The sequence below is a fragment of the Musca vetustissima genome, unplaced genomic scaffold, assembly GCF_032173495.1.
Source record: "Musca vetustissima isolate MV318-11 ecotype Yass unplaced genomic scaffold, APGP_CSIRO_Mvet_v1 utg2274, whole genome shotgun sequence".
Taxonomy (NCBI): Eukaryota; Metazoa; Arthropoda; class Insecta; order Diptera; family Muscidae; genus Musca; species Musca vetustissima.
Genome location: NW_026879689.1, coordinates 162,181 through 173,892, shown reverse-complemented (window position 1 = coordinate 173,892; position 11,712 = coordinate 162,181). Strand labels below are relative to the sequence as shown.

Genomic DNA, 11,712 nt, shown 5'->3' with positions numbered 1-11,712 from the left:
TTCCCCTTCTACGGGAACCATCAGTAGGCTCGCTTTTATATGCCTTTTGAGCTGGGGCATTCCCATTCATTCGCTCAACATACCCTAGCCATCGTAGTCGCTGCAGCTCAATACGACTGACTATGTCGATTCCGCGATCCATGCGAGAAATCAATTGATCAATTTGATTTCTCGTTGCTTGATCAGGAGAAATCCAGGTGACCTTGTGTATATCGAGATGCTTGAATCTGGTGCTGTTAACTACCATGTTTTTTGCTGCCGCAAAGTCAATCAATCTCATGCCGTTGTCAATTGTTTCTTCATGAAGGCTGAATTTTCCGACGGTGGAGCCAAAGATATTCTCCCTTCCCTTCCCCCTTCCATAGGCGCAAATAAGACTGATGTAGAAGAACTTTGAAGAACTTCAATACATTGCCCTCTATCTGGAACTTGCCTAAAATATATAAGGAATTAGGAATGAAACTTTGCATTACTTACGAATTTTCTTCCAATTTCTGTATTTTTTTGTACAACTTAACTCCAAATTGAACTTTGCAAATTAAAAAAATGTTTAGAAAAATTTTTTGTGTTTGGTCATAAAACAGCTGATCCATTTGGTATTGAGTGACATCACATTTTCCAGACAGTGGCGGTTAAAATGTTATTCTTAATATAATACATTTTCTTTTTATTTCATTCTCTTATTTCAACATAGTTTTCTAAACCACCCTGCTGTACCCCTGTTAGAAATTAGATCTTGCGGGTTTTTATGTCAACTGAGAAATCCTTCTGTATGCGAAAATGGATTCTTGTCTCTGCGAGCGTCTCGACGCAACTGTTTCCTCTACCTCTTTCGAGGTTGGTTACGGGGTTTAACCCGCAAACAAACTCATCGAAGCTGTGAATGTAATTCAATGTCATAATAATAAATAGTTGTAAACTTGTTTAAATCAGTGCTTATCTATTACGATTTATTAACATTGAAAACATAAATATAAATGTCACATTAACATATTTTTTTTGTTAATACATATATCATAACACATCCATTACTATCACGTTTTCGCCAATCAATCAAATTCATCATATTAAATCCATCTTAATTAGGAATTGGACTACTAGACGTAAATATTGCAGTTGAAGTAGGTGTTAATAAGGTTGTTAACGAAGTGGAATAGTCATTGCCAGTTTCTGAAGAGTTTTCGGTTCCGTCTGACAATTGCGATGGATCATTGGTGTTATGACTGCCCGCTGCATCCTTTGCTTGTTGTGCAGCCAAATTAAATTGTATTAATATTATCAAATAGCTGGTAATGCCACCGGCAACCTGAAACGAATATATAGAATTGGTATTATTTGAGCTATTATACATATTTATATTTGTGTGTATTTCGTACCCCATACAACGTTTCCATATCCAATGAAAAGAATCCGCAGGCTGTAAAATCTACCGAATGATTGAGAAGTTTCAGCGATAAATGATTGATCTATAAATATATTGAAAAAGTAACATACATTTCGTAGCTTCAATTTTTTTCTCAGACTATTATAATTAATGATGCTATCGCCACAGAAATTTACATAAATATAAATCTTAAATCTTTTACATAAATATAAATTAGGTCGCTTTAAATACATTTTTCTAGTGATGTAGAGTACACCCGGTGTGTTCTGGTTCCACCGTATTCTAAGAAGAACGTATAATCTAAAGAATTACTCACAATTTCATATAGATTATTATCATCGGCCACTACTCCACATTTGTGTAAACATATTCCGGTATGTTTCGATTCCAATGAAGTTCTCCAACTCAAATAGATTATATAGACACATTTCCCAGCTGTATACAGGAGAAATGTCGCTGTGATTAAAGCATTTTTTGCCGAAAGAAATAACGATGGAATGGGCTAAAAAAAAATAAAAATATCAAATTTTATCAATTCAAAATAAAACCACATCCACTATTCACCTGATCCTGTGTAGCGCAATAAAGAAAATATAGTTGTGCCGTAAATATTAAAAATCCATATGCCATCAATACCAAAATTGAATAACTCCACAATTCATTTAATTTTTTACCAATTTCACAGATCTCATCGTGCAGTTGACAAAAGTCGTTGAGCTTCTCCTCGACCCGGCTCACATTACACAGTTCACTCTCGTAATGGATGTTAATGGCCGATTTATTGGGTTGTTTTTTAACGGATTGAAATTGATTGAAGTTATTCATTGAGTTAGCAACTGTTATTACAGGTTTAATACGATTTTTACCAAACTTATTTGCAAGGCCACTACCACTTAGTTCGTTGCGTAAGTAATTCAATTTCAAAATGTCTTCCTGGGCAATATCAAACAGTAGATCATTAATAATGTTTTTATTCTTTTCCATATTGCTACTGCCACTTCTGCTTCTGTGTGCCATCATTGCTTTATATCTTTCATGATCCTCGACCATATCCTCTAGGGCTCGATTAATTACCGCAAAACGTTGTTGCAATGCATACAGTGTGGTAGCAAACCATATTTTATCCAATGAATTGTACAGAGTTGGTAAACACGAAAATATCCACAGTAAAGAACTCAATTTGCTGTGATCGAGTAACACAACATAGGCCGCAATCATAATTGTAATTTCACACACAAAAGTCAGTACGATCATGATGCGTATTCGTATCTCTAAAACGGAATTATTCACCACACACCCAACTCTAAAGAGACGTTCGTCGACTTTCCGTATACGATCGTAGATTTCACCTAAATGTTTTTGATTTCGTATTGCGCTCAGTTGATCCGTTACCATCATTACCAGACCGATATAGGTTAGAAATATTCCAATGACAAATGTCAGAGTACCTGGAAAACAATGAAGTTATCATTCAAGGTTTTATTGAATACAATTCGTAGTCCTAGGACTACGAATCGTAGTCCTAGTTTATCTTCTTATAATCCAATAAAATAGAATAAATTAACTTAAATATGGTTGAAATCTGTTCAGATACAAAAAAGTCTTCCATACATAATTTCGTACCATAAACTTTAAAATACCAGAAATGGCGCGGAATCTTAATATGTATCGAAAAATGTACGCAAGTTAGTTTTTTATCTTTCAAGAACCCGGAATATCAAATGCCAACAAAGCGATTTAAATAAACATTCATTTGCTTTTTTATATCGATACTGTATATCAGCAGTGCCCAAAATAGGTCCCATGGGCTGTCGGTGTATGTCAAATTGCTCACACATACAATTATAAAAGAGAAACATTTGAAAATAAAAAAAAATATTTTCAAAATTTTCATTCATTTCTTATTGTTTTAATACACTACACCGAAAAAATGGGGATATTTTTGGCAAACATTAGTTCGGAACAAGTCGAAATATGTGGCCGGGAGGGCAAAACAGAAACAAATATATATTTATATGGGAAAATGTATCATCAACAGCTATATTTGCATTGAATATAAAGTAGATTTCTTCCCTAAAATTTGAAAATAATATTTTTACAAAATTTCTCACAGTATATGACATAGAAACAAAAATTTTGAAATTTTTGTATTTCAAACAAATACAATCACAAAACTTGAATGTATTAGTGTGGACAGCCCTGCTGTATATACATAAATATATATGTATGTGGCCAAAACTAAAGCAACTTAAATTGCAAACTGAATAAATGGCCTGCAACTTTTTTGAAAATAAAGTTATACTGCCTTATTCTGGATGTCAATTCTATGTGAATTTACTCGCTCTTCCATTTCGGCTTATTCTGAACAACATTTTCCTGCCTTCCGCCTTATTCTGAATGAAGTTCGAAAGCGAAAAAATCCGCTTTGGGGAAAAATTAGGTATTTTGGATGAAATTTTGTACGACATTTTTCGTTAATAAATTCAAAGGGAGGTGACTACAAAAACATAAGTAATAAATATTTTTATGAAAAATATTTACACAACACTTGTTCTATGACGATTTAGAATATTATAAATGATAGTAAGTAAATTTTTAACTGGAAAACAACAAATAAAATGCCATGGGAAATCCTATTGATAACAAAGCTGAACCACATATTGCCAAGTGAGGATCTGTCTCTCAAGCAAAAATTTAAAAAATCATTAAAAAAAAACAAATTTGACTGATGAGCCGCAGTGAAAAAATTATTAAAGAACAAAAATAAAGCTACAATTTTTTTTTTTCAAAATTATGCATGATTTGAAGGAAGAAATAAAGGAGTAGGAGCAAATCATAACATAACTGGCCACTTTAAGAATTTAGTGAAATAATAAACTGTGAATGAATTAATTCATTCGCAGATTTCTTCCCATTATTCGTTGTTTTTTTGTCATCATAAAAAATGTTCTTTTATTTGTAATCTATTGTAGTTGTTGCACCAAATTGCATCAAAACAATGAACAGCTGTTTCACAATCCATATTGTAGATTGCCATATTTTCAAACTTTAATTCATTTTCTTTTAATTACAAAGCATATATACAGCGGATTATTGATATTTCACATTTGTATTGTTATAATGTTTAAATAACAATAAAAAGTAAATATTTTTAATAAAAAAATCAATAAATAAAATATTGAAAATATTACAACATTAAATTCCAATAGGGAGACACAATGCAAAAAAAATTGGCAACACACATTACAACATATGGCAACACGAATCTTTTTTTCAACCACCATTTTCGAAAACTCGAATCCGCATCTCTCATTTTTTTGCGTCTCCCTATTCATTCAGAATAAGGCGAGAATGTGAAAGCGAAAATGTTTTTACATGCGAGATATCTCCCAACGAATATCCAGAATAAGGCTGATAGTGAAAGTTTTTTTTTAGAAATAGGTAATTAATTCACTTAAAAAAAAAAACAAAAAATTATAAATGCAAAATTTATTTTTTAATAAAAACTAAAGCAACTTTTTGTTTTTTTGTTGCTAATAATCGACAGCATACGCATTATTTGTCATTACGCCAGCACACATTCGCATCCTGAACAATTGGGAAGAGGTTATGTCTTTGTTTGTAGGTTAGGTTTGGGGATGTGCAGCATACGCATTATATATATAATTATATTATATAAAAAAGGTAAGATTGGAATAAGGTCGATGGCTATAGGAATCAGACAGAAGATGTGTTACGTGTCACTTTAGGTTTATAATTATGCTGTAGATTAGAGCAGGTTCGGTTGTTGAGAAGAAGCTGAGACTCGGCAAAAAATGGGCACCCACTAGTCTGTGCCGCCTGATATTGCAGTGACCAGTAATGATTCCTATCATCACTCTTATTTCAGCTTTGCTCAGGTTCAATAGTGAGTGCGTTCTTCTGTTTGTTTGTAAAATTCTTTTGATTTTGCTATCTATGAGACTCCAAAGATTTATCTATAGGGTAAAGATCTGATGATTGTGTTGGCCTGTTTTTTTTTACTCCCGCAAGCAATCTTTGAAATGTTTTGGTGTATGTTTGGTGGTAATTGTCAAGCTGAAACACCAAAACAAGCGTTATATTTTCTTCAGCGAAGGGAACCATAGTGTTTTTCTACACATTTCTATAGTTAATTTGATCCATTACTTTATAAACCTCTGATGATTGTGTTGGCCATAATAAAACCCTGTTTTTTACTCTCGCAAGCAATCTTTGAAATGTTTTGGTACATGTTTGGTGGTAATTGTCAAGCTGAAAACCCCAAACAAGCGTTATATTTTCTTCAGCTAAGGGAACCATAGCGTTTTCCAATATATTTCTATAGTTAATTCGATCCATTACATTATAAACCTCGTAAATATATCGAAAAACAACCCAATATAATTATCAATACTGTGGCGTGAGAGCTAGATTGACAGTTCTCCGCTGAGATCTTACTGAATGTTATTGGGTAAATTTCTTCTAGTAAGATTTATCCAGCACAATTTTATGTATTTCAATCAGCTGTTAATTTTAAATTTTTGACCAATGTCAAAACCATTTTTAATTTTATTCCTAAATAAGTCTAAATATTAAATTTCAAGCATTTTTACTAAAATGTTGTCTGTTTACTTTTCTCAGTATTATCCAGAAGAGAATAAAAACGGCCTACTCTCTGAAATAGAACTTACTGGAAAAGTAACCAGAAACATTTATGATCTGTTCCCGTACTGCAAGAATAATGAAATCGAAGAAATAGTTAAATCTAGAAAATTGTTGCAGTACGGGAACAGACCTCTAATTTGTTGATATGCACGAACTTATGTTATTTTGCAGTCTCCCTCCGTGCTGAACTGTCACTATTGATATAGACGGCCGTATTACCCAAATACGTCGAATTAATATCTCTTAGCGAACTAAACAAAATTATAAAATGTTCACATTCTTATTGAAAATGTTGTATTTTCTTCATATTATCAACAAAAGAAAAAAAACATTCATATAAGTCCCAATTTAGATTAGGCGAGTTTACTTGCGGCAAGGGGAATATAAATTGAAAATAAAATTGTTCGTTATTAAATCTTTATGTTTTTTGTTTGGCTTTTCTGGTCAGATAATTTTTATAAAAATAAAACGATTTTTATTTCATATTTTGCTCGACGTTTTGTTGGCTTTTTTCCAACATTTTCAAGAGCTGATTTATTGATCTATTGACAAACCAAAAATGAAGATGTAATTTCTTTCATTACATTTTAAATATTGCACTTATTTTTAACTTACATTAATTATTTGTCATTTTTCTATTATTTACTTAGATTAAAAAGCGGGACTCCAACAACATTTATATAATAAAAATAAATAATAAAATAAATAATAAAAATAAATAATACAATAAATAATAAAAATAAATAATACAATAAATAATAAATAAATCACAGTTAAAAATTAGGTATATCACAGAACTGGTGTTAGCTAATTGCAATGGAGTACTGAAGCTTAGTACCGGCAATTTTCTGGCAATTTGTTTTGTTTATTTTGTTTGTAGTGTCAGTAATTTGAAATACCAATCCAGAACATTGTCACAATGTATGCCTTGTATGGACGCATGAAGCAAGTCCAAAAGAGAACGACAAGAATTGCCGCAAGTAAACTCGGCTAATCTAAATCAGGACTAAATACATGTTTTTTTTCTTTTGTGGTGAGTAACGTCGAACGAGCTAGTCGAAATTTATAAAATCCTTTGAAAAATTATGTATAAAAATTGAAAAAGCTGTAAAAATAACTAATATTTTTGAGAGCTCATTTCTATTTCCTGTAGTTTTGTCCTAACGAAAATTGAGGCAATTCCCTTATCCCTTTGAGGGTCGTACCTAAATTCATGCGTATGCGTTACTCACTTCAAAAGTTAAATACATGTATTTCAATGAATGTTAACCAAATACGCATTGCGTATAAAAAAATAAAGTTGAAAATTTTTAACATTGACAATGCGTATTTTAAATTTTTTGTTTTTTGAAAATTGAGTTTCAGTCATTGAAAATTTTGTGATTCTATAAAAGTAAACATTTTTCTATCAATTAAAAAAATGTTTTCATCCATTTTCGCCGTTTTCAATTGGCACAGTCCTTGCGTATTTGGGTAATATGGACGTCTAACAAACCCTATAAAGGTGAGAAGGTGAGTATTTTCGTACGGAGCGCAATAAATTAGGTACGACCTACCAACTGATTACAATTTTTTCTCAAAGTGGCTTGTTCCATCAAATCAAAATACATATTTTGTGTATGTGTGTATTGTTTGTCAAATAAATTGAAATATATTCAAATTTAATTGAAATGAAAATGATGTTATTAACACGTTCGCCTAGAAGTATTTACTTTGATAGTCCTGATTTATATTAGGCGAGTTTACTTGCGGCAATTATTATCGTTCCCTTTTGAACTTGCTTCATGCGTCTATACAAGGCAATTCGGTTTCGAAAATATTTCTTTTTTCATTTGATGTCAATAGTTTTTTCACATTTAAATAAATATAAAATGTCAACAAATACGAAATACACAAAACAAATTGCCAGAAATTGTCGGTACGAGCAATTTTTTCCATTTCTATTTCCCTTGCCCCTCTCTCCTACAGTCAAAGACTTGCCGCATGTAAGCTCGCCTAATCTAAATTGGGACTTATGGATGAAACAAACATTTTATGGTATTCTCTACAGGATTTTGGGAAGAAATCATAACCTTTCATTTATTTTTCGCGTTTTTAGTTTTGTGTTGAAAAAATGTCAAATAAACATAAACACTTGTTGCGAATATTTATTTTATTTTTGGCAGAAGAAGTCACACGTGCATAGTTACTTTTTTGTTATTCACCTCAAGCTGCCCTACCTTGTATTATTGTACCATGGTACGACCCTCAAAATTTATTTCAAAATGAATTTTGTATCAAAATGAATTCTTAGTACCTTTACGTTTCAATACTATGCGAAGTTAATACTATAGAGAGTGCGGACTTCCTAGACATTATAAGAGATTCCACTATTGGACTCACATTTAATATGGGTTAAAATACTATGAAGAATTTTAATTATTTATTCTAAATTTGGTTATTGATTTATCATGTTCACATTTTCATAGATTGGCCAACGTATATTTCCTTCACTATTATAAAAAAGTAGTTTGGCGTTTTGTATGTCTTCTATATAATATATTACATTATAACTTAATAAATGTTATAAAACATTCAGTCCAGGACAAATTAAAAACACATCATCACTTGTTGAATGATTTTCCACATACATACTTTGTGATGCCTTAAGTGTGCTATCCTCTTCAGAAAATGAAAATATTAACAAATTGTACAGCACAATAATCACGAGCATTACAAACACCACAAACAATGCGCCACTATTGGATTTTTTCAATTCATGATGACGTTGAAATAATTTCCAATTTTGAGGATAAATCCCCAATATTTTGCAAAGCAAAAACAACTCCGAAAATTGTAAAAGTATTGTTTGGACCGTTTGTTGTTGCGACATGTTTGTTCAATTCCGTTATTCACGACACACTAACTACCAATTGGGGAATAGAATTGTCCATCTTTTAATATGGTAAAATGGATATACGATACGTATGTATATAATGAATAATGAGTACATTACATGCTTGCCGTTAACAACTGCACTTCATTTAATTAAAATTGACATATTGTCCTTTCCCTCTCCCTGCCGCTTATCAAAAATGAATAAATCTACTAACCGATTTTTATCGACAAACAAATGTAAGGATATTTATTACATTGACACTCATGATTCGTTAATAATATTTTGATAGTGGCGCAATTGTCATTTATGTGTGGATGTGTATTTTGTAATTAAACAATTTTGACACAGTAAAGCGTACAACATTGTTTTTAATAAGATCTAAAATCTTTATGCGTTATTTGTATGTAGTAAAAAAAAAAACTATTTACTCAGTCCGTTGACAAAGGACAAGGGGTGCATTATAGTGGCCTTTTTATGGTATGCCATAAACAAATACATATACCGCCTTATTCTGGACATCAATTCACCGTGAATTTGTTCTCTCTTCCCTTTAACCCTTTGAGCCCCGAATTTTTTTCCGCAATCTTAGAACAAATTTCTGTTCACAGATTTAATGCAACTATCCTAAATAGGATATGCACAAAATTTGACATCGATATATCCTTGCATTCAGGAGATACAGTACATTCTTTCAGAAAAATTAAAGTCCAATATCAAGAAAACCAGATGCAAAATCGTCAGAAAAATCATTTTATATTATTCTCTATATTCAATTTTACAAGAATCAAAAATAATTCTGAGGGTACAATTTTAATACGAAGCGATTTAAATAATTTGGACTGTATACACAAAATAGTACTGTACACAAATTTACCCTCTTCTCTATATTGAAAAGCTCATAACTTTACCAAAATTTTGAATTTTTTTGATTTTTCTTTTGATATGTGTCGTCCATAATCAGGTCTTGACATATGAAATGCAAATGATACATATCTACTAGCTGCATATAAAATATAAGCTCTAAAACATTTTGTTGCCTGTGGACAACATTGGGCCACAAAGGGTTAATGACATTGTGAACCAGAATTTGCAATCAATTTTTTCGCATTTCGAAAGCGAAAATATCCGGTTTGGGGACAAATTTGTTATTCTGGATTGCAGGGAGTGGGAGAATGTGATTACATTTTTTGCGACATTTTTCGCTAATAAATTTAATGTGAGCTGACTACAAAAATATAAGTATTAAATATTTTTATGAAAAATGTTTAATACATATATTTGGTCACTTTAGGAATTTGGAGAGATAACATATCGAAATTAAATAAAAAGACACAGATTTATGTAGAGAAATAATAAACTGCGAATTAATTTAATTCAATCGCACAATTCTTCCCATTATTCGCTGTGTCTTTGACAGCGTTCAATGCGGTTTTTGGTATCATCAAAAATGTTATTTTATTTGTAATCCGTTGTAGTTGTTGCAGCAAAACAATAAACAGCTGTTTCACATGCCGTTGTACGTTGTCATATTTTTAAACATTAATTTTTTTTCTTTTAATTTCATATTTATATTTGGTCTGTTCCCGTACTGCAATCTACTAGTTTTTACCATTTTTGCCGATATCATAAAGGAAAATTTGTTATCGTAGTAAAAAGTAGTAGATTCTTGCAGTAAGTGAACAGACCAATTGTTATAAAGTTAAAATAACAATATGGGAACACGAAACTTTTTTCAACCACCATTTTCGAAAATTCAAATCCGCATCTCGCATTTTTTGCTTCTCCCAATTCATTCAGAATAAAGAGAGAATGTGAAAGCGAATATTTTTTTCACAAGCGATCTCGCTCTCCCAGAATATCCAGAATAAGGCTGTATGTAAATTATGTATGTCTTGAGTCATATTTACCTGATACCATATTGTAATATTTCCGCTCGAATTGTATATATCTGCTAACACAAATCTAATCTTGTGAATAACTCTAAAGTTAATCGACCGATTAAGTCAGGCGTCTAAATTAAATCAATAGTAACCCATTTGTTAGATATAATTTTTTTTAATTGATGTGGATAGATCCATAGAATACTATGGTTCGTACCACATGTTAAAGTTATAAAATTTCACTTTTAAATCTGCCTACTTCCCACAAAAATGGTCCAAATCGGAAATATTCGACTATTTGCAATTGGCAATAAAAATAAAAATTTCAGGTACTTAAAAATAGTTTATATTTTGGCTATAATAGTTTCGAACGAACTTTATAAACACAATTTGGTATTGAGTGACATCAACTTTTCCATTAATTAATGCATTTATTTTTTAATTCATCGCTTTTATTAATATATTGCATTCATTTAGTGTGACAGAATATCATATTTCATTTTTTCTTCAGGTTATTGGGGTTTATTTCATAACCGTATTTTCATTATAGCCCATACACTGTCAATTGGATTGTATTGAGACCGCTGGACTTTATATGGACCAATTGGTCTGTATAGAACCCGTTTGAAAATGTCTGTAAAAATGTAAATGTTCAACATTGACAAAACGTATTTTGAAGAAAAAAAAACATACAAATTTTCGTACACTAATAGATTTTTTTATTTTAACGAAAATGAATGACTATACTAAATGTCATTATGCCAAAAATGCAATGACAAAGTTCTTAAATTTAGATTTCCAGATGAGTCCAATAACAACAACGAAAAAACTTCAGGCTACAATTATCGCATGTATGTAGGGTGATGAACATTACCAAACAGTCTACGCAAAGAGAACAGTCTCTT

The 11,712-nt window shown here is 31.3% G+C and overlaps 1 protein-coding gene across 1 annotated transcript; it reads right to left on the bottom strand.

Annotated features, from left to right (window-relative positions):
- Positions 1–1,078: 1,078 nt before the first annotated feature.
- Positions 1,079–8,921, bottom strand: LOC133324757 (gustatory receptor for bitter taste 66a). The gene is made up of 5 exons (XM_061533597.1): positions 8,684–8,921; positions 1,949–2,832; positions 1,701–1,886; positions 1,377–1,466; positions 1,079–1,306 (listed from the first exon to the last, which is right to left on the bottom strand). The coding sequence occupies exons 1-5, from the start codon at positions 8,919–8,921 to the stop codon at positions 1,079–1,081; spliced, it is 1,626 nt and encodes a 541-aa protein (XP_061389581.1).
- Positions 8,922–11,712: the final 2,791 nt, after the last annotated feature.

Excerpts from the sequence above, each read along its gene's own strand:
- LOC133324757 (XM_061533597.1), bottom strand. The coding sequence starts at position 8,921 with ATGTCGCAACAACAAACGGTCCAAACAATACTTTTACAATTTTCGGAG. Across the intron at positions 1,887-1,948 it reads ATTGCGCTACACAGGATCAG|CCCATTCCATCGTTATTTCT; the intron begins GTGAATAGTGGA and ends ATTTTTTTTTAG. Across the intron at positions 1,467-1,700 it reads ATAATAATCTATATGAAATT|ATCAATCATTTATCGCTGAA; the intron begins GTGAGTAATTCT and ends ATATATTTATAG.